Source organism: Boleophthalmus pectinirostris, unplaced genomic scaffold (assembly GCF_026225935.1).
Source record: "Boleophthalmus pectinirostris isolate CB_2022bp ecotype Guang Dong unplaced genomic scaffold, ASM2622593v1 HiC_scaffold_6, whole genome shotgun sequence".
NCBI classification, from domain to species: Eukaryota; Metazoa; Chordata; class Actinopteri; order Gobiiformes; family Gobiidae; genus Boleophthalmus; species Boleophthalmus pectinirostris.
The window spans coordinates 30,538,182-30,565,337 of record NW_026571447.1 but is presented as its reverse complement, the minus strand read 5'-3'; the positions used below and the strand labels follow the sequence as shown (position 1 = coordinate 30,565,337).

At 38.1% G+C, this 27,156-nt stretch overlaps 1 protein-coding gene across 1 annotated transcript in view; it reads right to left on the bottom strand.

Moving 5' to 3' along the window:
* Positions 1 to 27,156, bottom strand: part of clcn1b (chloride channel, voltage-sensitive 1b) — a 42,207-nt gene that overhangs the window by 6,364 nt on the left and 8,687 nt on the right. Inside the window, exons 4-18 of the mRNA XM_055163906.1 lie at positions 16,306 to 16,528; positions 15,376 to 15,507; positions 14,755 to 14,883; positions 13,576 to 13,709; positions 12,673 to 12,750; positions 10,300 to 10,378; positions 8,424 to 8,549; positions 7,130 to 7,214; positions 6,954 to 7,055; positions 4,463 to 4,547; positions 3,613 to 3,768; positions 2,960 to 3,029; positions 2,760 to 2,870; positions 1,353 to 1,566; positions 679 to 812 (exon numbers count right to left, since the gene is read on the bottom strand). Of these exons, the coding sequence (XP_055019881.1) occupies positions 679 to 812; positions 1,353 to 1,566; positions 2,760 to 2,870; positions 2,960 to 3,029; positions 3,613 to 3,768; positions 4,463 to 4,547; positions 6,954 to 7,055; positions 7,130 to 7,214; positions 8,424 to 8,549; positions 10,300 to 10,378; positions 12,673 to 12,750; positions 13,576 to 13,709; positions 14,755 to 14,883; positions 15,376 to 15,507; positions 16,306 to 16,528 (1,858 nt within the window). The remainder of the gene's footprint in view (positions 1 to 678; positions 813 to 1,352; positions 1,567 to 2,759; positions 2,871 to 2,959; positions 3,030 to 3,612; positions 3,769 to 4,462; positions 4,548 to 6,953; positions 7,056 to 7,129; positions 7,215 to 8,423; positions 8,550 to 10,299; positions 10,379 to 12,672; positions 12,751 to 13,575; positions 13,710 to 14,754; positions 14,884 to 15,375; positions 15,508 to 16,305; positions 16,529 to 27,156) is intronic.

The following is a 27,156-nucleotide window of genomic DNA, read 5'->3' as shown; positions in this document are numbered from 1 at the left end:
ATCCCTGGACTCAAGACCCTCCCAGGACTAAAGCAGATCCCTGGACTCGAGACCCTCCCATGACTCGAGACCCTCTCAGGATCAAGCAGATCCCTGGACTCAAGACCCTCCCAAGACTAAAGCAGATCCCTGGACTTGAGACCCTCCCATGACTCGAGACCCTCTCAGGATAGAGCAGATCCCTGGACTATTTCAGGACTTGAGGCCCCTTCCAAGACTCAAGCAGATCCCTGGATTCGAGACCCTAACACCCGAGATCCTCCCGAGACTCGAGCAAATCCCTGCATTCGAGACCCTTCCAGGACTCGATCAGATCCCTGGACTTGGGATATTCCCAGGGATCGAGCACATCCTGGGACTCAAGACCCTCCCAGAAATCCAGACCCTCCCAGGACTCGAGCAGATTCCTGGACTCGAAACCATCCCAGGGATCGAGTAATAATCTAATAATCTCTTTGGAACAGGTGGTTGTCCATTCTGTCTCAACAAGACAGAATGAGCTTAAATACTTCCTTAAACCCATTCCCTGAGCAAATTATCAAATCAAGGTTTTAAAGATCATATTTTGTGCTTGAGCCTGCTATATAGTTCAAATGTACAACACTCATGGATCAATATGTTATTATGTACACATTTTAAATCGAAATAGTCATCCAAAGTGCACTACGTAACTCTAACCTTTAGAGTCGACCAGTGGGATAGTTTTGAGCGTTGTTGTGTCCAGAAGGTGGTTGAGTTCTCTGTAGGAGGATTGAGACGACAGAAACTTGACCTTTCGGACCATAATATCCTCCACGAAGATGTTGTACTTGCTGTGGGTGAGAAGACAAATGGGACTCAATATCAGACAGAAACATGTTGCTGCATTACAAAATACGAATCTCTAAATCTTGTAAGACTTGACATCTGAAAGTGGATGTATATTTGTTTTTTGAAAAGTGTATATTTAATTTTTATTTAATTGTTTATTATTTACTTATGATATTTACATTTATATTTTATTATATATTTTTCAAAGAGTAAAAAATACAAACAAAAAGCATATATTTTGAAACAACTATAAACTGTTGGGTCTCAAATTACATTATATGCTATGAGGATTTACAATGAATACTGTTAAAATGTAATGATTTTTGTTAAATAATACTAATACATAAATCTATGGGATTGTAGTCTATGTTTTTGTTTTGTAGTGGTGCAAAATGACCAAATAAACTACTTCTACTACGACTACTATCTGAAAATCACCAATATCATACTACAAGTCAAATAAATCTTAAAAACATCTAGTCAAATAAATACGTATAAATAATATAAGAGTTACTTATTTATTCAGTGTGGATTTGGTTTACCTGATGTGCCCGAGGGCCAGCTCAGGCAGGTAGGGCAGTTTTTTCACCTGGATGATGGAGTCATAGAGGGACGGCTGCAGGCCTTGAGCCACCATGTTGGCCAGAATCACAGCCACCATCATGGGCAGGATGTGAGAGATCTGCCCTGTCAGCTCAAAGCAGATCACAGCAGTGGAGACTGTGTGTGTGACGGCCCCGGTCATAGCTGCTGCCCCTATTGGTGAAAACAGCACAATGTCCAAATTGTTTACATGTTATAAGCCAATAAGTTACAATTTACCTGCAACATCTACCCCCAGAGAAAATATCTGTCTCCGGCAGTCATTTTAAAAAATATAAGGTTGGAAATCAGATGAATCAGGACTCCATACCTCAGCTCCAACTCAATTACATTGCCAAATTTGTTAAATGAATGAATCTAGTGGGTTAGTAAATATTTATATTGCTTATGAATACAGCTGGGTATCTTTAAGAAGTTGCAACAATACATACCTCAATACGTAGAATGTGATACGATACATATCTCGATACAGTGCACTTTCAGTTCGATATGATATATTTCAAATTGATTTGATATGGTTAAATAAAAATAATGGCTAAATCATAGCTGTGACACTAAAACTCTTTGTTAAACCACTTCTTGTGCAAAGTGAATTTAAAACACTCCTATTTTAATTATCAAAACAGTGAAAATGTCAGATGTGTTGCATAAACAAGTTTCCTTCCTCTAAACAAACAACAAAACTGTAGAACTGTAACAAAATAATTGAGTAAAATACTCTTGCCGATATATTGATACAGCAGCCCATGATATCAGTACTGTGTCATCACATTAAACAATACGATATATATCGATATTTCAATATTTTTGCACACCCCTACTTATGAAGTTGGGGTGTGAAGCTTAATCGTGTTAAAAATGTTAGGTTTATCGTTCAGTACGGCGATTGCTCTCATGTTTAGATCAGTGAGAATTACTAGTTCACACACCGTTTCAGGGAACTTGTCCTATCTGCAGGTTGGAAAAGTTAAATTTCCTGATTGCCTGAAGTGCACAATTACTGTTGGTGTGCACTAGGTTTAAACCAGAACTAAACAGGGCTTCAGCAGGTCCATGGTACACTAGGAGTTACTAAAGTCTGTTTGGAGTCTAATTTTAATGTCTTAATCTGTAAAGCATTTTAAATTACTTTGTGTATGATAGTGCTACACAAATAAACTTGCCTTGCCTAAACCTGGACAAAATAAGGTTTAAAACTCAATTTAACCAGGAGCAAACTATCCTCAACAACAACACCATATGCCACTGTTTGAGAACCACAAGTTTGCAGTCAATATCATGTACCAGGAAACAGAGATCATATTGAGTCACTCTGAGATGTTTTGCAAATGGCTCAGTGGACTGACCAATGACAGCGTAGCCTCCTGGCAGTATCCGGTACACGATCCCATCAAACAGGATTCCATTTGGAAACAGAGTGGCCATGATCTCTCCCACAAGGCGCCCGAAAGCTGCTCCTACAGCGGAGTATAGAAAACACCAGGTAAAAACAACTTAAACAGAGGCTTAGCAGGACACGGGCTCTCCCAAGGTCCAATCCTCTTACCTAAAATGAACACGGGCATGAACGCGCCCGAGGGGATGGGCATCGTCGTTGAAACTGCTGACATCCAGAACTGCAACAAAAACAGGATCAAGGTGGAACCAAAGAACATGTTATACGCTGTTATACCAGAAGCAGAGGAGGAAAGGAGACAGAAATAGTACTATAGTAACAGTCATTCAGATAATTACTCATGTAGTGAAACGACGTTATAAATATAGTATGTGATTTATGATTTAGTATGTTTAGTTTGTGATATAAAACAGTCAATATAAAACAACAAAAACAACAAATAGACAACTAAATCAATATATGAAATCTAAGAGTATCTTAAGGTACAAAGAAACGCAAATGTTTAACTTATAAATATTGCAACCATACAGATTTTGGTAGTTATATCACTCAGGCTGTGTTCACACTTGGTCTTCGTCTGAGCTCAGTTTAATCCTGATATAGACTTGGTTTGGTCCCGTTTTAGTCCCCTTTTGTTCTGGTCTATTCCACGTTTAGTTTGAAATTTAGTCCTAGTTAAGTCCCAATTTTGAACACAGCCTTATACTTAAGTAGTCGTGTTAAAAATAATTGTATGCTGTCATAAACTACTTCATGAGATGTAAAGAAGTAAACAGAACACAATATAATATAGACAGACCTACCTTCATGATGAAAAAGAGCAGGAGGATGACGAAGACACTGACTTGTGGGTGCAGCCAAGCCATGGATCGGCCCAGACCCGGGGGCAGAGGGGAGCCGGACATTTTGGTCCAGGTGAAGTTGTCGAACAGAGAGTTGATGCATTCACGAGGCATGAGCTGCACACATTTGAATCTTTGTCAGCATGGTTGTAATTAACACCCACTGGAGATTATCTGAGTTAAAATTACCTGTTTTTAATATAGGTTAGACTAGGCTACTCATAAAACTTAGTGAACATAATATTTATGCTTTTAAATATCTTGCCAAGTTTTCTCTGTTTGACAGTTTTGGTGAAGTTTATAATTCTACTTTTTGGTTGAACATGGGCAGCAGACGGGAGCATAAATTCTCTGTATTTTGAATTTCGTGTACTGATGGATTTCTTTTTAGAAATTTTAAAGTTTTTGCTCATATTTTATTCACGAAACACTTGACTGATGTAAAACTATGATAATATTCACCACTTTCCACAGCACCACCATATTGTCTCACAATCCAGCACAAATAGAAAAACAGAAAACTGGCATATGCAATTTAAATTGAGTTTGTTTGTTGCCCATGTTGGAAAATACACTCTCTACATTTAACCCTTCCTCGAACCAGTGCCTCAGGGCAAAGTGTCAGGAGTACAGAGCATCGCCTGAGGCCCATTTCTAGATCTTGAGCCAGGATTCCAGTCACGCAGGATTAGCCTCCAGTGCATGTTTTAGGTTAATGGGGCAAACAGAAGAACCCAGAGGAAACCCGCTCAGGCACAGGGAGCACATGCAAACCAGAAATATTGTATTTGTTGTACAAACAGTCTGTTACCTCTCCGGCCATAAACTGTCCAAACCCTGGTGGAAACGTGAAGGTGGCAATGATCAGAGTGACTGCGCCCGGATAGATGAGTCGACTGTACAAAAACAGACATAAAAATCAGCAACAACAGCAACTGTTACAGATGACATGAAAGGAGATTAAGTATAACTAAGTACAACTGCACAGCTCCTCTTGTTTAATAAGTAATAAGCCTTTGTGAATATGAATTTATAATATTAAACTTTATCTATGTAGTTTTGACATTTAATTTAATTTGTTTCAAGACATTCTGGACAAGTTTCAAGATAGTTTAGCTTCAAATAAGAAAATATATTGAACTTGCAATTTTCTTACGTCACTGACAAATAATATGACTTGAAATAATAAGTAATGCACTGAAACATCTAGACACAAGTTAAATTCTCTAGTCTAGATGAATCAGCAGCTTTTTAGTGTCCACAAACACCTCAAAAAACATGCATTCTTACTGTGAGCTGTGTCACCTCTCCACAGATCTGACATGTAATTTGGCTTTGTGGCTTTACTTGAAGATGTGATTACTGCGAAACATTCCAGGCTATGTAATGAACTGTTAAATAGTCAAAACCACTGAAAGTAATTAATGAATATTTTGATTTCAAGTACATTTAATTAGCCTCGATATCCATTTGGCAGCGAACTGTTTACAGCAGTGGAAATGGGCGTTTGTGCGACAGTAGTGCTGACTGAAATACACGGCTCTTCTGTTTCTTTAATGGTGACAGCTAATGTTGCCTGACGGTTTGGTTTCTGAGTGAATCTCTATTCAGGAAATAAGCGCGTGAGAGGTTGTTGAGGCTTTCCTGCTGCCCGCGCCACTGTACTGAGACTGATGAGAGAGCAAAGTGGAGCTGAGATACATTAGACTGAATTAAACTCCAAGAATAACTGCCCCGACTGCCTCAGTTTGAGCAAAATGATGGTGTTTCTGTGTGTTCATGTCAAAAAGTAGTATCAAGATTAGTTAAAATGACTTCTTAAAATGTATTTTGAAATGAATCTTACTTTAATTACCCCATCTATATAAAGCGGTATTTTGTAGGGTTGTCAAAAGTACTGCAAGTCACATACTAAAACTAGTATCAGAACTATGCAGATACTAATTTCAGCAGGTATGAATGTTAAAAAATTAATGACAGGAATGAACCTTTCCTGAAGAGTTTTAGAATGATCTTGAGCTGCATCAGAAAAAGCATAAGAGCACATAAACTACTAGACTATTATACCCATGGACAATTATGGAACCTACTTGGACAACTGAGGGATTACGCAGATGAAGATATTGTCCAAAGAAAAGAGTGTTTATTATAATTGTGGTATTAGAATTGGTATTGAGTCTATTCTTTAGTAAATCGAGAAATCGCAATCGAGTTTGATATTTTAGTCTTTTGCACCGTTTAGTACCATAATTTATGCCATATCGACCACCTTTTCTTTGCTGTCACTATAGCGTTAAAAATTAAACTGGTAAATTTGCTTTTCAGTTTAAGGCCCCACACTAATGCAATAGTCTTCCTGCACATATTTGATCTATAAGGGTGTGCAAAAATATTGAAATATTGATATATCGTATCGCTTAATGTGATTATACAGTATCGATATTGTGGGCCAACATATTGATATATCGCCAAGAGTATTTTTTGGTATATTTTACTAAATTATTTTGTTACAGCGTTACAATTTAGTTGCTTGTTTAGAGGAAGGAAACTCATTTATGCAGCACATTTGATATATTCACTGTTTTGATGATTAAAATGTGTGTGTTTCATATGAACTTTTCACAAGAAGTTGTTTAACAAAGACTTTTACTATCACAGCCTTTATTTTTCCTTGAACAGTATCGGATCGATTTGCAATATATTGTATCGGATCGAAAGAACACTGTATCAAGATATGTATCGTATCGTGGCTTATGTAACTATGGAGGTATGTATCTTAATGATACCCAGCCCTCATAATATATAACCTCATTCCAGTTGTATTGAAGTGCCCTTTTATTGCATCTTCAAAATATCTGTCATTGTTTCTAGTTCCCTTTTTAATTCTGCTAATGTACACAGCAACTCATTATTGTAATTATGCTGCATCATTCTTTTTTCATTATATTTCACATTGTCACTGCTGTCTGCTGTTAATGAACCAGAGGATCTTGAGGAAACCGATGCAGGCAAACGGGGAGAACTTACCACCATGACACCATTTTGTTCCTTTAGGTAGAGAGATATTAACATTTACAAGATAGACCTGCTCTAGATCATATAACGTGATTTACTACATTGCCTATGGGGTAAGAAATAAAATTGCCTTGCACTCACTGGCAGACTCATTTTCTTATTTCAAGCTAAATGGTCTTACCATCAGAAATGACCTGTCCAGGTAAATCCTCTGTCAAAACTATTCAACTGAATTCAAGTAAAATGTCTCGACCCAAGCCAGTGTTTTGCAGTGTGGGAAATCTTACTGTTTTGTCAGAAATCGAGTGAGAGCAGTCGGCCTTCGCATGAAAAGCACCACTTGTCTGTTCAAGTAGACAAAGAACGCCCCAAGAAAGCCACAAGAAATCCTAAAAAATATAAATTAGGTTAAATAAATACAGGGGAATAGATTCAACAACATAAAAAACAGCAATATACTCACCCTATGACTGCAAATGCAGGAAGCTCTTGTAGATCGAACGGAAAATCCATCCTGAAGTTTGTTTTGAAGAGTGCTGTGATTGTAACTGTGGAAGAAAAAAATAATATAGATATTTAGCTGGAAATGCATGTCAATATATAGACTATTATTGCACAAGTTACTAACGGGTGGATAAATAACACTGACGAAAAGTAATAGATTTCAGATAATATTCTTGGATTTTCGATTATCCATCATCTGGCAAATGGCAAGTCTTTACTTACTGTAGGGCAAAAATGATTAGTTGACTAATTATGACATTAGCTGATTATAAAAGCAACATTGTCGTAAAGTCATGTTTTCATCATCATAATAATTATCTGGACTATACAGATTGTAAAAACACAAACAAAAATAAATTTTTAAAGACAGCTGCATTATTAAATGAAAATGTCACATCACTAATACACATCATTTGTTAATAATTTGAATCTGGATGTCATCTTTCAACATTTTTTGGGTGATAATGCATTTGAAAAGTCTCAATGTACAATACAGATAAAGATTTAACTGATTGAAAAACAAATCACTCTGACTAGACGACTAGATAAACTGTTTGTTCGTTGTTCATTAACTTATTGTATCAAAAATAGCATTTTTAAAGGGCTGATATTACACTATTTTGTGATCTATCTTAGGTTATTTCTGCATCACAAATGGACCTGGACTTGTGTTTTGTTTCATTCACACATGTTTAACTCACAAATCTTGCATATTTAGGCTGAGTTCTTCTCTCAAACAGAAAACACTCTGTTCGACTTTGTGATGTCATGTGGTGATACAGAAAGCACTCGACTGTGTTTTTAAACTCTAAACACTTTCACTAGAACCATTTGGATAATTTCAGACATGGCACTGCCAATCTTTACTGAACTGTTAGAATAAACTTAAAACTATGGTGTCATGACATCATAAGGTGGAGCAGAGCTTTGGAGATGTAGAAAGACAAGTAATAAAATGTTATTCAAATATGTGTGAGCGTAACTCCGGGTATGTTTTTCAGTGACAACATTCTAGAGACAATTTTGCATAATATAGGACCTTTAAAAATAGTTTTAAATAGTATAAAGTTTAAAGTTTTTCATTTTCTTCAGCTTGTTTTGCAGCTGCATAGTTCCCCAAAAGTGTCATTTTCAATTTCAACTTGTGGAAAAAAAATATAAAAAAAATCCCCACTTCCACACAGTCCCCTCTCATTACACAGCATTCAAATGGAGCAGACATGGGCATAGACAGTATTAGCTGCCTGTCTTACCAGCATCCTTGTTCCAAACGGAGAGCACCCTGAATATGAAGGCGCTGAACGTGGCAGCGAAATAACCTCGCCAGTAATTCCTCACCGCGAAGTAGGTAGACGTGACCTCAATACTGAACAGGACCCCTGGTGGTGGAGAAGGGAGGGAGCAGACCAGAGGGAGGGAGGGAGAAGGAGGAGAGGAGAGAAAGATGTTTGAAAGTACTTAAAGCCTAGAGTGTAATTATACTCAACAGGAGGACCACATGTAGTCTGACTAACACAGGTGCATGCAGGGTAAATACAGGGCACATGAGGGGAATGGTGTAAACCTTCAGCAAATCTCATCTGAACCTTATGACTGTCGTGACCAGAGAAAATTGAATATAATGTAATGCAATAAATGGTGACCTCTATTTTAACCATTTCCCTTACTAGGATAAAAAGCTGCCTGGATGATTATTATAGGCTCAAGTTGGAGTAGTAATATCATGACTGTAATGTAGGTTAATTGTATGAATGTGATGTGTGTGATTGCTGGTGCTTTGAAAGGCCAATGGTGCAGATTAATAGTCATGTTTCTGTTAAGTGACAGCAGGACAGCTGTGGCTACAGAGTATTTTACCAACACTATATGAGGACTGAATGAGTAATGCAATTGAATGCTTTTAGTATCTTAAAAGACTATTCACTAGCTAGGACCACGCCAACAACGGCATAGTGCGAAGAAGTTTACTGATAATGTACGAAGCGAGACAAAGATGGCTGGGTTGAGACTATGGGTGGGGGCTCCGTCTCAATCTACAATTGGCCCAGCCGGAACGGGACCCCCCTTGTAGGGGTCTTATGACTGAAAGACAAAATAGGGGATGGGAGGGTGGGGTCGAGTTCACCGAGACAAACTGGGATGATGGGAAAGGCTGCTACATATAGGCTGCTGGGAAATTAGAGGCGTGGTCAAGGTGAGTTGTGGTTCGCTGGTGAGAGGAGAGGGCGGCTGAGGCGTGGTCCTGCTCCTGAATCTCAGTTAATCGTATTAACTACATCTGTTGTTGTTATGTTAGATTAGAACGGGGTGGGCAATTGTTTTTTTTCTATGGGGCCATATGAGAAACAGAAAATATTGTGGAGGCCCGGGCCAAAATGCTTAACTCAATTCTGGATGGTACTAATACTAAGTAAGTATTTCTTTATTTTAAAAAGCAGTAAAAAGCTTTGTTTTGACAAGCTGGTAAGGATATGTTATGACTAAGCAATGAAAAAGTGAGGTTGCCTTACAAAAAATGCAATTAAAAAAAAAAAAAAACACCTCTAAAATAAAAGCAATGCAACTTCAGTTCATGCATGATGTAAAATTATAAAATATGTTTATTTTATAATTCCAATTAGCTTAAAGGAGCCAGTCAGAGTAAACCAAAGGACCATATGTACCCCAGGAGCTGTATAATGCCCAGGTCTGGTTTAGAACATGGTTTAGAATCATTTAGAAAATAGATTAACAGAGTACTTCAGTGGCTTATTGTACGTTTAACAATGAGTGCATAGATTCATTTTAACTTGTAGTGAAAGAAAAGGTCTGTCTATCGACTTATCTGAATGCAAGACATGTGCATGTATGAGAAACATCAAAATAATGGCCTTGATACAGCATACATATTTCATGAGAAAAAAAGCTTTCATTAGTTACACCAATAAACACCAATAAACACCAATGTTATAAGGCACAAAGAATGGTTTAAAACAACTTGCAAAGCTGGCTAACATGAGCTCGTTCAACAGGAAAAAGCACTGACAGCAAACAAAAAAGATGAGAGGGACAATTATCAAACAGCACATGGTCCTTGCCCCTGGATGAGGCAGTTTGAGCACAGCAGGAGCACGTGCAGTGGTACAGTACCTCCTAGTGGAGTGCCGAAGCAGCAGCCCACCCCCACAGCGCAGCCCACCGTCAGAATATCTGTGTACCCGTACGGGTTCTACTGACACAGGGAACAGGAGGCACAGGAGCCGGGGAAGAGCCGGGGACAGAGGACCAAAGCAGGGACACCGGGGGGGAGGCCAAGAGGGAGCGGGCAGGAGAGGAGAGAGGTGCCGGGGAGGAGCATCCAGGGGGGACGGAGGTGATGGAGAAAAGCAGGTGAAGAGTGAGGAGAGAGAAACCAAAGGGGAAAATGGCACAAAGTGAATAAATATTGTTCATTAAAAGGAAATTAAGATTAAAACCCCCGCCAACAGTATCAGATCAATCAGAGACAATGCTACAAAGCGCCATGCAGTTTAGCCACCAACAAAACTGCATGCATTAAAAAGTAAATATAACTAAATGTCCAGCTATACTTAATAGTTACAGTTTAAGATATATATATGCCGGTGTTTTCTTTAAAATGTACAGAATATGACTCAAAAACAGTAAATACGGTCAGGTGAGTTGAAGTGCGGGGTCTGCTAGCTCCACAGGTAAGTTAGCATCTGTGAGTTAACATTAGTTTAGGAGCTTAGAGTTAAAGCTTTTCTAAAATTCATTGTGTTTGTAAATATTTTAAGGAAGGCGTTTTGTGTAAGTATACTGATAACATTTCAGAAAAAAAAGTAATATAATTATATGTAGAAACAACTCAGTTTGTTTACTATTTGACTATTATTGACTTTAGCTCATGCTTTAGTCTATGTTTTGGCAAGGATTCAGTTTCAAAATGTACACTGAAAAGGGACATGTTTAGTTAAAAAGGCATGAATTCAATAGATTGCATATTTTGTAGCTTCAGTAGGTTATACTAATTAAGAAACATTTAGCATATAGGTTTTAAATTGAGATAATTGTATCCTTTTGTAGGCCTAATGTGGATGAATGTATTACAGTTAGATTACTTATTTCCACATGCCTTTTTAGGGTGACCAGACGTCCCTATTTACACAGGACAGTCCCTATATTGAGCCCTGTGTCCCCCGTCCCAGCAGATTTATCCAAAACCACTGCTTTGTCCCAGTTTTATACAAAAAAAAATGTCCCAGGTGTCCCTGTTTTTGACCAATCTGATCTACACCAAGTCTAAACCACGACTAAACTAAGATTAAACTAGGATCAACTCAAAACCAGGACTAAAACAGGACTATCACAATTTTTAATTAATCTGATCCCTGCCAACAGTAACAAGGAGCATAAATTGTCATTTGTTTTGCCAAAATACAGAACACCGTGTTTGCGAATAACCATAAAGCAAAAAAAAAAAATGCTCCTTCAGATTATGACTGACATGAGAATTGCACAATCTTTGCTCCTTTCACAATTTTATTTATACCAACCCGAGCATGTCCCAGCCCAGAAAATCTTGTCACCCTACTTTTATTTGATCGTATTTTATATTTACTATTATTCATTGTTTTATGTTGTCAAAGAAGCACATTCCTACTTTGCGAAATGTGTTCACTGATTTCTGACTCAGATATTTAATCACAATCTCCCCTTGTGTTGTTTCTAATACAGGAGGACAGATTTGCCCAGAGTCGTGCTGCCAGGTGGAGCAGTTTGAGGCTGGGCCAAGAGCAAGGCAAAGACTTGCCTCCCACAGGGGCGGCGAAACAGGTGGCCACTCCCACAGCACACGCACACACCAACAGGTCCTGATTATGGATGCCATTCTGGGGTCAAAGGTGAAGCGTGTAGACAGAGCCGGGAGCCAGAAAGCAAAGGGTTACGGGGGGAGCGGGGCGGGCAGACAAGAGAGACAGGGGTATGGGAGTTCACTGTTAATAGACATGCCAGACATTACCATCACACTATTAATACAGTGAGACACAAACACAGACAACGTGTGCGGGACCATCCAAAACAAAACCATAATGGGATTTGAGGGGGTCGGCAGGGTGGACACTTTAAAGAGCAAAACAAAGGCTTCCCATGTGTCCCATGTATTGCACATTTAGTTGACAACATGAATGCCAAGAAGAAAAAGCCAGATAAGATCATAATATAATTGCCTCTTGTGTTAGAGTTGGCTGTGGCTCTTTACATTATGCAAATGTAGTAGTATTTTTTTTTATTTCTTGGACCAGAAGCCAACAAATAGAAAGAATGTGGTTGTGTTTAACTACAGGTATATCAGTAAATATTGGTGTGTAAATAGTCCAGTAGTCAAAGTCTAATATGGAATTTGGTATACAGTAACAGTGAAAAAAAACCACCATTGCAAGCCAGGCAACACAACGACTTGCAACAGTAATCATGACATATAGGTAACACTGATTTTCTTTGGTCAGGGTCTCATCTTACCTCATATACGCCTGAGAAAATGGACATGAATCGACTGAGCACCGCGGCACAGATACTGGCAATGTGGACAAACGGCCCCTGGGAAAGATACAGCCCAGCAGTGAGGTACAGTGCCACCACAATCCACTCTGTATGACAACTGCAATATCTAACACATGAGTCTAAAGTAGGACATGATGTATCAGAGCAGATAAATCACATATAATTGCTGGATGTGACAGTTGCCCTGCTAATGTAATGGGGAAAATGAATGTACTCTGCAGCTGAGGACTTGAATAATTCTGGTTGGTCTCGTGAGAGCAGTAAGTGAGGAAAAGCTTGACACAAGATGATTTATTATAGTCCATGCTTTGAGGATGAAAAAATAGAAAAGACCAATGCATTTTCTAACAATAAACAGTAGGGCAGCGAAATTAATCACAATTGGACAAAAATGCAGTTTAAATGGTTGCAATTTGCAAATCACAATTGCAATCATTTGAATATTCAGCTAAAAAAATGTTCCTATTTATGTATACAACTTGCTGACCCTGCAGTTCAGACCCATATGAAATGTATAGGATTTTATTAGTTAAGTTCACATCTTCTCTTAAATGTTAATGCTCCTGGAGAGAGTCATGATACCTCAATTTCAAGCTCAATTTCGATAATAAGAAATAGGTTCCATAGTTAATTGATATGATTTGTTTATGTTACCATGTAAGTATTGTATGTACTAGATTTTTTAGCAGTGATTCTTGCTTGAAAATCTTGTTTCTGTACTAGTTTTAATAATGATTAGTATCTGACTTGATGCTTTTGACAACCTTACTCATGTGTGGGTGTATTGGATGGTGTGAACAGGATCCTACTATTGAAGCATACTTTGCAAATCTAAAGATGGTGCTTATTAGAAAAATTTACCTCTTTCCCCACTGGCATGCCGCTGCCCAAACCCGCAGTGAGGCCGATGACTTTGGCGATGAAGGCTTTCAGGGTTAAATATTCTTTTAGCACCACACCTCGTAATATAGTTTTCAGCTCAGGGATACCAGAGCCTGTAGATAAGAGGACAGAGTACCAAAGAAGATGAATTGTTTAAAGATCCAAGACTTAAGATGTGTTACTCTGTTGTTCACCCATTAAAAGCGCGCCTGGTATTTTTAGTAACACCTCCTTCTCTCTCTTGCTTCATGTGGCGCTTCTCCATGTTTTTAAAGCCCACATTCTGTCACTCTACTGATTTTTGAATATTAATTTCAGTGACTGGCTTATCTTTTTTCCATAATGTGAATCATGCAAGTGGCTTACTCAACTGCTAATATTGTTTAAAATGAGAATAGCATTTGTATACAGTGAGGAAAAGACAAATTGCAGTGTTGCCTTCCATTCCCTAGAGTTTCCATCAGAGCAGTACCAATTATTTGAATCATTCTCTTCTCTCTCTACATAAATATTAATTATGTTGTGTTTTCCATATAACCCGGGGAAACGGTGATGGCACAGATCATTTTTCATTGGAATAATTTAATCTCATAGTGTGAGGATTAACAATTTGCTTGCGTTGCTTATTATATATTTAATCTTTAGGCAGTACTTTTTGCCTGGTATAGTTACTTTTAAATGTAATGATACAATATTATACAATGGCTATAGGGGAAATTTATAGACCATAGCCTCCCGTATTAATGTGAAAAACTCTGTATACTTGCTATTTTCAGTTTTTGCATGTGTATCTGTTGATGTTGAGTATTGGCAGATACTTAAAGTTATAGTATCAGAATCAGTATTGGAACTAAAAACCTAGATTGGTGCATTCCTAATTAATATATGATTAATATAAATAATAGAGTGTGAGAGAAAATTACATTTGAATCCTAAGGTTTCCAAAAGCCTAAATAAAGCATAACATAGGCATTTTCAGCATTGACAGCATATAATAATAGACCATACAGTTTTATCCACAGTGGTTCCAGGCACTCAAAGTGGCTGTACAATGTCATTCATTATTCATTAACTATGGCCCCACCACAGTTAAACACATTCACACTCATTTATGTCAAAGGAAATGCGGAGAGCGCTGTTAGGCAGTAAAGAGCTTACCGATGGCCTGCGGGGAAACCAGGTGACAGAAGAGCGATGCAAACATGACCAGAATCATGGGATAAGTCACCCAAGCCAGGTACTGCAGTGGCACATTCCCCTTAAGCTCCCCATGTATCCACTTGTAGGCTGAAGTGGCATGCAAATACAGGGATATATCAAAGGATTTATTACACGGTGAAAATAGAAGTAATTCAATTCGGGTTAATTAATAATTCAGTTTAATTAATAGTGGTGGGACTAGCCACAATTTCCACAAGATGAGACAAGATAAGAGACTGGGTCCACAAGAAGATTTTATCATAATTAAAATTAGATACTTATCAATACTTAAACCAGTGTCAAAAATAGATACCCAATTTAACTATTTCAGTATCAATACTGAAAAAATCCTATAAACATGACTAAATCTGACCTTTCTTACACAGTTTTACGGTAATCTTGAACTTTATCAACACCAGTCCAGAACCACACGGTCACTTAAAGAAAGCACTAATCCAAATGTAAATGTGAAGAAAAATCTCATATGGTCATTTTCTTCATGTGTGCACAATCCTGTGGCAATTTTGTTCCCCAAGATCTTGTGGCACGAGATCACAAGATAATTTTTTTTTCTTGTACCTTGGAGACTCTTGGCACTGGCGTAGTCCATAGTCCAACTGACCAGGGCCATAGCCAGACCAAGAAGCACCAGGAAAATCCAGTCCTCCCCCATCTTGTTCACGATGTAACGCCGCACACGAGCCAAACAATCTGGGACACAATACAAAATCTTAATCTGAAATGTAATGTATCACAGACTTCTAATAACTGACTTAGCCTTCGTCAGAAAGATGCAATGGGGAATATTACTTGAAATAACAAGGAATAGTTGGAGAGGGATGCAACACAATACACTACTCTACAATACAAATTATTTTGTACTCTACTTTTGAAACATTGTTTAGGACAGAATTAGAATAAGATTTATTGCCATTGTCAGTGAACATAATTCACAAACCAGGAACTTGCTTGTCACAGTTGTATACTCTTCTGCATATGTGAGCGCAAGATGGTAAAACATCATCTCACAATTTTTACTAAGCATATGTCATGATTTTGTTTCAGTTCATAATTCTTATCATAGAAAACTAAATGTATTTACTCATTACGAGGTTTTACACTTCACTGTGATTGGTTAAAACTACCTGTCACTTACTCAAAGCATGACAGAGGCTAACTGATTGGAGGAGTGGGTGGGGAAAAGTAGATGTGGCATGTGTCTGTGAGCATAGAATGCCATTAAACTGAAAAGCACCAAATTGTGGTATAAAGATTTCTTCAGTTTGGCAGATGATTATAAGGTCAGTCAGATCACAATTAAACATGGGTGGAAATGGATAATTATTTATTAGATTACTGTGTACAGTACAAACCCCTTTCCTCCCAAAGTAACGCTGTCTCAAAGCTGTATCTGCTCATTTCTAAACCTAGAAATGCACAAATACCCATCGCCTGCGCTGGGTAGTTTATGGAAAAAGTATGCGTTTACTCCATTATTTCTGTACTCACCTTGGCATTTGGAGTATGGGCGTGGTTTCAGGCTGGAGGAGACATGGCTGTGGTGGGATTCGAGGGTGGCGGGGTGATGATGGTGGTGCCTTCTCCCGAGCCCTTTGCGCAAGCTGGACGTGCTGCCCTCTCCAGCTCTTTTCTTCCATTGTCTCTCTGTGAGTAAACGTGCTGCCTCTCGACGGGCAAAGTTTCCCAGCTGCTCCCTGTACTCTCCGTAGAGCTGCAACAAGTATACACTGAGTTAAAGCCCAGTAGAAAATAGATAACACTAATAAACCAATAATTCAGCCATACAGTATAACTAATAATAATGCATTGGACTTTTAGCTAATGTTTCCAGTTTCTGCCAACAGCCTTTCTGAACTCCAATCACACATTTGCAAAACCTACAGAGTAACTACATGGGAGTTTCACAGTTTTTGAATAAAATATATAAACTTATCATGATACGTGTTATCCTTCATTCGTCCAGGAGTTTTTCACTGTAGAGAAGGTTTCATTGGTGGTCAATTAGATTCTGTTTTTGCGGTCAGGATGTTTTGGGCGTGCCTCTTGAGCGTGACACAGGTCACCAGTGGTAAGACATAGGGTTGCACCTCTAAGAGGCGCTGGACAGATATAAAAAAGACAAGTGCTAAAGGCGCATCAACACTGATCGACAGCAACACAAAAATGAGCAGTGACAAATACTATATTTCATCATTGTTCTGTTCATCAATATGCACCAACAACAGAAGATGTTGCTCTCTGTCATACAGCGCCAGAAGCAGTGGCAACTACAAATATGTGAGCAAATGCACAAAATGTTCCTGCACAGCAGCACAGCGATGCACACAGCGCTGTAGAACCACACTTTCACTGCTGTCATTGGAGCCACGTAGCAGCCAAAGAGCTTGGCCTACGCTGCGCAATACGAGATGGTGGGATGTGACATCCCGACATCCCAAGCCATCTTATTGATGATCGTTTATCTAAGAAATTTGGTTTACACTATTTATATTTTGCCACACGTGCGCCAGTGCTTGAATGACTGCGTGGAGGCATGTCTAGCCTCATCCCCACAAGGCAGTCCCAGGTCCTAACCGTGCAAAACCCCTCTGAAGGTAGTAACTCCAGCAGTCCGCTTGGGACCCCTAAAACAGGGAGGCACAGATTGCTTTACGCAGTAGAAACACTCCGCACCTGTAGCTCCCCTATGGAAATGAGACTATAAAACCTTGAATTGTGCCAGTTTTTGTTTCAAATGGATAGCTGGTGTAACAATTACAGAGATATTAATCATAAACCAAGTCAACAAATCTGAAGTCTGACAGTTAAAGATCAAATCACCATAAAATTCTGACTCTTGACCTCTAGCTCATTTTTAAACTACGGTGACTACGAGTATGTACAGTACAGTATTTGGGCAACAATAAATAACAGGAATGACAATTGAGACTTGAAGAATGGTCAAAACTAAATTCTGTCTGTCTGCGTGTAGAGTTTTGAGATAACAGAGTGGAGTGTGTAAGGGATACACACCAACCTGAATACTCTGGCAGACAGAAATAGACAAAATGGGCATGGAGATTGGAAAAACCCCTCCCGGAGAAGAAGCAGGAGTCTTGGAGACAAGCCAGAGGAAGAGATCCTGAAAGAGGGGACATGCCTCATCTTCCCCTTCCAAGTATTTGAGAGCTTTACACTTAGATACACACACACAGATGCTCTAGGGTGGTAGAAACTGAAGAACGTCTTGGTCGACTAAAAACATGGCCTGCCAATAGAGTAGTTGACTGAAAATGAGATGTGGCAAAAACTCTCATGTACATCTCTATGTATCTGATCTAGTGTTGTTACAATACTATGATACTAAGGAATAGACTCTTTCTTTAGACAATTGAATGGGATTTTAAACATTAAATCACAATACTTTCTTTTATATTACCAAGTTGCTTTATATCTGCGTAATCCTCTGTCATCCAGGTAGGTTTCATAGTGGTCCATGGGCGTACACTAGTCTATATGCTCTTATATTTGTTCTGATACAGCTCAAGATCATTCTAAAGCGATTCGGGAAAGGTTAATTTTTCTGTCCTGTCATTTTTTTTTAGGATTGATACTTGCTCAAATGAGTATCTAGTTTCTATACTAGTTTTAGAATCAATTAGTATCTGATTTTCTCTTACTTTTCTTTACTTCTGACAACCCTAATTTGAAATAAAAATATATTTATATAAAATGACTTGAATCATGGGTTGAATCTGCATTTTTTTGTAAATAAAATGATTAATCGACTAATATAAATTTTGGTCGACTAAGCTACTAAACCACTACATGCCTAGAGCTCTAGTACGCTCAAAGCAAGACTCCATGTGGTCCTGTGAAGAGGTTGCATTGCACTTGTTAAAACCATCGAGGCTGTAAAATACTGCAGATCTATGCACGCCTGTACCCAACATGGTGCAACTTAACCCTGTGGATCACATGTGTTTAAACGTACAGCAGAGCAAGGAGCTAAATCATAAGGTGAAGTGACTGCCATGCATTTCAGTCTCATGTTCACACAGGAAAGACGAGCTTGAGGTAGGACTGTGAGGAGGCCCAGCCAAGGACTACCACACGCACTGGCCGTAACTTACAAAATATACTGTAAATACCTGTCAGAATAGTAGCTATACCAGTGAGTCCCAGACTAAAGACTCACAATATCCCCAGGGATACAGAAGAGTTCCAACTAGACAGCTTGAATTAGGATGCATGTAGTGTTGAATTATGAATTATGAATTATGAATTATGATGCCGCAGTGACATTGCTGGGAAAAACAATACTAATTTTGAGTAATTGTATTCTGGTTGGTTGTATTCAGAGGACAGCTACTTTTAAGCTTTTAACGATATTATGCTATTTTCTGATATATGTTGTATTATGTTTCCTCATCAAAAACATACCTACAGTTGTGTTTTGTTTCATTCACACGTTTAACACAGAAATCCTGCATATTTATGCTTCTTCTAGACTGTTCCACCTTGTGATGTTATATGGTAATTCAGGAAAAGCTCCTCTGTGATTTTAAACTCCATATGCCTTTATTAAAATCATTTGGATTCTGAGCATTTGAGCTTTGGAGATAGAAACAGATGGTTACTCAAACATGTGAATGAAACAAATCACAACGCCAGGTGTGTTTTTGATTCTAACGTGGCTTAAAGCTCACAAGAGCTCACAATTTTGTGTACTGTAGAACCTTTACTGCATATGATGCATGTGTAATTGGGTATTATGAACTATACTGCTGAAGGACAATGCCAGTGATCTGTAACACATGAGTTACTGCAGGACCGTGCCAAAGTGCTTGAGACGGACATTATAATAAATGAGTGAACACAGAGAGCAGGTGTCTAGCAGTTGCACCATGAAACGTTTTGATACCTCTAAATCATCATGTTGTCTATTTTAAACCGTGTTAAATGCCACAAGCCACAAACCTTTATTTAAAACAATGCCAGAGCAGTGCTGCTTATGAGCACTAAAACAGCAAGGGGAAGTTTGTTTATCCCATACTTAAACACAAAATGGGCCATGACTACACTGACAAGCTGTGAAAACCTAAACATGCTAAACAGTGTTGTAAAAGAGCTGTGAGTGTGAGCAGTGCACACACTTAGAACTGTTTTACTAATAATATTTTAGTCAAAGTAAATACAGTAATTGGTAGTAATATTGTTAGCATTTACTGAAGCTTTATTTTTGTATGGATACAGTGCACTACATTTTAAGTATCACTGTCCATTTTCTCTCTCACAGTCAAGCAGGGCCACAGTGAAAACACATTCTCTAGTTCAATATGAAGGCGTTGAATCAAATCACATGAAACCATCCATTATGAACATATTAAAATAATGTCAATTTCAGGTCATAAGTAAAAGTCTATATAAGTTTATATGCACTATAAAAACTACAAAGACTTATCTAAAATAATACCAACTCAACAACAAGAAAACCAAGTAATTTTCCCTCATAAATCACTTTCTCCATTGAAAATATATTAGATTTTAATTGCTATTTCAACAGAGGATTATTGCTGTAGCTTGAAACTCATTAATAAACTAAATTAAAAAGATATAAACAGGAAAAGCCAATTGTCTCTTTAAATCCAGATCATATTAACTGTATTTGCAGATGTGGTCATTACCTGTGTTTTGTCAGATGCCCTGGACATGTCCTTTAGTGCAGTGAGCCTGTTTTCTGTCACACATAAGACTCAGCCTCACAGTGGACTACACATTAACGGCAAGGTCCCATCCATCAACTGCATCAAACAAACACCACACTACAACCTCACAACTACAGACCTGCAACATCAGAGGAGACACTGCCCTAAACAGACCCAGAACAGAGAGGTTATGCTTTTTTCTGCTATATAACTATAATTTCTGACACCCGTGTCCATGATTCATTATTTAAATGCTGGTCAGATGTTTCTAAAACCTTTGTCCAGTTTATTTTGATCTAAAACAATGAAATAAAAGAAACAAGTCAGCAGACTTTTGGTTCGAACTTGTTACCCTCCGGTTTGAGGATGAATCCATAACTCATTGCGCCACTGCTGCTCAAATATCTGTTAATCTATAGCGCTCTGTATTTATAAATAAAGAAAGAACATAGAGATCTCATCACCACCGTGTCCAATGATCCCAAAGGAATGAGAGCCAACAACATAAATACCAGCAAATGTCCTTTTTGTGTAGAGCTGATCGTGTAAACTCTGATGAAACAGCAACACGGGCAGACAATTTTTCAAACACACAGGTCGTGTTCAAAGGCAATTTTCAGTTAAACGGCACATTTGTGGACCCATTTCCTGACACAGAACGATGCTGAACAGTGAGAAAATAGCCCAGACATTATAAAACACTCAGTTACAACTTGGATCTTAACTTGTTTCTTGTTATATGAGCCGTGTTTTATTAGTATACTATGTAGACTGCTTTATGTTTCCATGGGGATGGTATTGCTTTTATTGGGAATGTTCCACAGTATGGCATTAAACTTATTCATCTCCATGGAGAAAAGTAACATGTTACAAGTAGATCTAAGGACTGGTTCAGTTCTGGTTTAGACCTGGTTCACTCCTGGTTCAGCTCTGGTTTAGTACTGGTGTAGACCTAGTTTAGACCTGATTTAGTCCTGGTTCAATCCTGATTCAGTCCTGGTTCAGTCCTCCTGGTTCAGTACTCGGTTCAGTACTGGATTAATCCTGGTTCAGTTCTGGTTTAGTACTGGTTTAGTTCTAGTTCAGTCCTGGTTCAGCTCTGGTTTAGTCCTGGTTTAGTCCTGGTTCAGTCCTGATTCAGTCCTTGGTTCAGTCCTGGTTCAGTCCTTTTGGTTCAGTCCTCTTGGTTCAGTCCTCTTGGTTCAGTCCTTGGTTCAGTCCTTTCGGTTCAGTCCTCTTGGTTCAGTCCTTGGTTCAGTCCTGGTTTAGTCCTGGTTCAGTCCTTATATGGGGCAAATGTTCGGCATCTTCGCACATTACACCTTACATTTTAAATACAGTAATATTGTAATGTAACAAACTACTTTGAAATGACAGTAACAAGTAATAAATAACACATTACAGTTTTAAAGTAACCTGCCCAACAGTGGTATTGAGCAATAAACAACACCTGCAATTGAATAAATATAAGATATGCATGTATTGTATTGCTTTACTGTAGAATATTTCAGGCAAGATAATAACATCTCCATGGAGAAAAGCAGGTTTCATACACTTCACTGGAAAAGTGACATAGTGAACCTTTAAACTGTAGGGTCCCATGTCCAGTGAGGTAGTGAGATATCAGAGCTCATTATTCACCATAGTGTGTACATGTGTCACAAAACAGCCTTGTACTTTAACAACTGTGCTCTAACTATGACATCAGCACACATTTCTCTTAACTTTCACAGGCTTTTGGACAAGTGGCATGTTCAGTCCCCCAGCTCCATGTGACCTTTATGATGAAAAATACTTGCTTGCTGCCATGTTGTTCCATGTAGGTTTAGTTCTCTAGATTGGCTGTAAAAAGTGACAGGTTAGTGGTTTATAAAGTGTATAAAATCAGATCCAACAATACATAAATAAAAATACCGTACAGTTAAATAATAATCATTTAAGCTTATTTTTTAATGAGAATCAACAAAGTACACCCTATTTAATGACATTTATCGGAATTTACTGACCAATGAACATTACAACATTCTTGTCATTTGTCACATAAAGAGGCTCTATAATCCATATGAAAGAAGAAATATATGTAATATTTTAACTTTGAATACCAAGGAAAACTCTTAAGCCATTCCGATCAAAGCGCAGTTTTAGACGACGCAATTAGTGACATAAAATATTTGTTTTTTAATAATAAGTTTGGAATATTACTATGCGATCATATAGTGCTGATATAGATCAACATCATTTTACAGATATTTCAAGAAAGGTCTAATTTTATCCTATTTATGTGATTTCTTTTCAGTATACCTGCACAACTGAGAATGGTATTCAGTATTAGTTTTAGAGTTTTATTATCACTTAATTACAATTAATGTCTGTGTACCAATTTTCTTCCATAACACAACTCACTAGAACATTATAGTCCACTTGATGTAGTTATCAGAAAATGTTGCAGAAGAAATGTGTACATTCAGTTCTGGGCAATTTTCCAATGGCAGTGTACAGGCAAGAATAGAAGCATGAAGCCTTCAAACTTCATAGCAACAAAAATAAGGAACTATTGTAGTAAAAGAGGCACAAAATACATAGGCAGTCTAAATACAATGCACTGAGTCAGAGAGCAGAGCAGTAGATGCAGAGGTTGAAGGGCAGTGTGACTTTGAGAGTTAATTAAAAAATAATGGCACATTCCGGGGCCTCCTCAGAGAAAGCCCCCTTGCTGCATATTCATCACTTTATGCTCATGTTTGCGACTCACACTCAGCTGCCACTCAAAATCCAAGCAACGCCAGCCCTCATTTAGAACTACATACATTTTAGACCAGGTTTAGTCCAGTTAAACCTGGTTTATTTCTATTTTAGGTTTAGTTTGGGAAAAGTTGTAATGAAATTAGCCTTAGTTGAGACCTATTTTAAACCTTATTTACCACAGTTTAAATCTGTGGTACTTCGAAAGCCAATGAAGGCACACTTTATATAGAGGACTGAAACAAATTAAACTGAGTAGTTGCAACTAATCAATTATTAAAATAATCATCAGCTAATTTAGTCATCAAATCGTTAAATGGACTGTACAAAGACTCTAAAACATGCTATGTGCCGAGAGAAGTGTTTATGATTTATGATCAGACCAAGAACGTCATCGAAAGGGCATGATTAACCAGTTTTGTCTCTAACTTAATCTCAACAACAAATTGATTAATTAGCAAAATAAATCATTTGCAGACCCACTGAAGTTGACATAGGGAAATTTATTCTCTTCATTTTACCCTTGACCTTTGACTTTTCAGCGGTACAGGGGATCTTTACCTAGTCTTGGTCTGGACTACCTTAGCTGGAGGATTTTACCTTCTACGCATCTTTTGGGTTGATTGACGGAGGAAACCCTACTCACTACATTGCTGCTACTCACTGAGCTTCTGGGACACCATCCAGCCGCTGTGCTACTAATTATGACATTTCCAAACTGTGGGAGAAATAGGTTGTAAAAAAACAAAAAAGTAATAAAAAATAATAACCACTGGCTCATTACACTACACTTTTATACAAAAACAATTACACTGTTTTGGTCAGAGTGAATGCATTGGCAATACTAGTGTCTTTAACTCGGGATCTCTGTTCAGCACCAAGGTCCACTAGTGCCAAAATTCTGTGAGTGTGCAGAGAGGCCCCTAAAACAATACACCCCTGTCCAAACCGCACCACACAAGTTAATGATAAAATCTGACCCGTTCATTGACAGATAGATCAGAAGATTACCCCCTCTCCCCTCTCGCTCCCCCCCATGACCCTCCCTCCCCCTCACCACCCTCACCCCTGACACACGCTCACATTCCAGGGGCCGTGTTGCCGTTCGCATTCACTAATTAACCAGCACAATAACAATTCCACTCCTGGTCCCAACGAGTCACGAGCTGTCAACTTCTAATTAAGGCATGTTGTAGTCGCGGAACACAAAGCACCCATGTATTATGTATGAGAGCACACTTCAGAGTTAGGCCAGTGTGGTCTGGACAAGTGCAAAAAGTAAGTATGTTTAAAAAAAAAAAAAAAAATGTATCACAATAAATCAACAAAAGAAGCGTTTAGACATTTTCAGCAATGTTATAATAATAATTGTGCCTGGGATTAATAAAAGGAGACCGCAAGATCAAAATGCCACAAAAATATAAACTGCGGAGAGTGATCTTTTAAAGAGCCAATGTTGTGCTGTTTTCTGACCTATGTTATAATGTTGGTTAATCATCAAAAACTTACCTGGAGTTGTGTTATTCACACGTTTAAACACACAAATCCTACATATTTCGGCCGAGTTTATTCTCTCAAATGGAAAACACTCTGTTCCACCTTGTGATGCCACGTGGTAATACTGAAAGTAGTCCACTGTGTTTAAACTTCATACACCTTTACTAGAATCATGTGGATGGTTTCAGCACTGGGATTGCAAATCTTTACTGATCTAAAGGTATAAAGTAGCTGTGAACTTGAAAACTACCATTACATGACATCACAAAGTGGAACAGAGCATTTTGAGATTTGGAAATGTAGACAATAACAACACAATGGAACAAAACACAACAGGTATGTTTTTGAGTAGGTAACAGCATTATAAAATGGCTTAAAACTCACAAGAATCTATTTTGTGTAATATATGACCTTTAATATTACATTAATATTCCTTTTTTAATTTGTCAACAATCTGCAACCAGATTAGGTCACATTAGATAATTGAAGGCTGCAATCATTTTCATGGAATAAGCATTGGAGCCTATGCTTTTACTGAAAATAATACATACAAAATTTACAAAGCACAGTAATAAAAAATGTATAATTCATTTTGCACATTCTGGTCACTCAAACACGCTTTATCAGAGTATGATTTGTTCTTTAGTCATTCACTCCTCAAATAGTAGTAAGCCAGTTCTCTAGTCACAGCTGTCCCGGGGCTATCTGTCATAGATGTGGTATCTAATTTACGTCAACAGCTTCTCTGACCATTTAAAAGTGCTGTTGCAACATAAGTCAAAGTTCTCGTATTTAATCCTATCTTAATCACTACACACATTCAAACACATACAAAGGTGTTTTGCTCAAAGACACAATATTAGCCCTGGCTTGAACATGGGACCAAATCAGTAAGTTGTACGGCTTCCACCCTACTATCTGAATGACTCTTCCCACCTTAGTTTTATGTAAATAAAATTAAAACTTACCAAAAACTGATCAATGTTAAGGACTGTTTCAGATGTGTTGATTCGCTCCATCATATTCAATCCTCAAGGTTGTTCCTGTGTCTAACTTTTCTATTAGTCCTGCCTAATATTCTGTAATTACTTCTGTGGATATCATTCTTTATTGTCTGATATAGATGAATGACTAAATTATTCAACTAAAGAAGACAAGATGAAAATGTCTGTCTATCCTCTGTGTCCTTGGAGCTTTGCCTGCTCCTTGCCTCCATCAGAACTCTAATGGACAGGTATGGGGCAGATATGGGCCAGGCAGTGGGCACACTCACGCCCCTCCAGAGGTTAATACAGACACTTGGGGCTTGACAATAAAGTGTCAGCAGCTCTTAATTCAGAAAGCCCTATCCTCCGAAGCAGCAGATTCCAGCAGGATCATAAATGATAGCAGCGTTGTACAGGATACGCTATGAAAATAATACCTGTTGACTGAGGGGACGCCATAACCTTTAAGACTGTTTGGGGTCATGTAGACTGGTGGAGAGGTGCTTTGGTAGACGGTGTGTTTTCATTCTTTGCGTTTCTCATTAATTTTGTTGAGACTTTCGGTGGAACACTCAGACAATTTGTGGAGAATACGGTATTATCTCAGTAGCACCCCCATTGTAGCTAAAGATGCACATATAGAGTCCACAAATGGTAAGAGATTAAAGAAATACTCACATAAAAATAGTGCACCATAGTTGTGACATAATCTGTTGCAATATGTGAAAAATACAACCTAAAATGATTCTCAAGGTTAAAGTGAAGGTCAGCATCTCTATTTCTGCATAAATGATTAGGCCAAAAAATTGTACAACTAAAACCATGCAATAATAAGAGTAAACAAAAGTAAAAGTAATTTTTGGTTTGTTTCTCTTGTGGTCTGTAAATCTGGGTACACATCATATCTAGCATCTGCATAGTGGTTGGTTGGAGCCTCCAATCTCTTAAGTGCTTTATAAGAAATGAACTGGCTCTGCTTCAAAGTGTCCCTCTTTTCTCTGAGACGAAGCACACACTATGGTAGAAAGGTACACGGACCTCACTACTTCTTGGACTCAACCATTCTGGAAATATAACTAATTACATTATCTCTAATAGAGCTGTCGTCGACTGAAGAAAAACTTGGTCGACTAAAGACATGTCCTGAAGATTGATTAGTTGACTAAAATGCGTCTGTGGCAAAAGCTCTCAAAACTATTACACTTATGTATCTCACCCAAAATGCACCCACGAGTTCATGCAAAAACAACAGTGTTTATCTAGGGCTGTATGTAATGTATTTGCAAAAAGATAATTTGCCTTTTTTACATAAATACCAAACGTTCAGCTAACTCACTCTATTACTAACTTCTTCTGTTATCTCATCTTCTCTATTCAACTATTTTACAGTCCACATTTTTCAATACATATATAGGACCGAAACCATT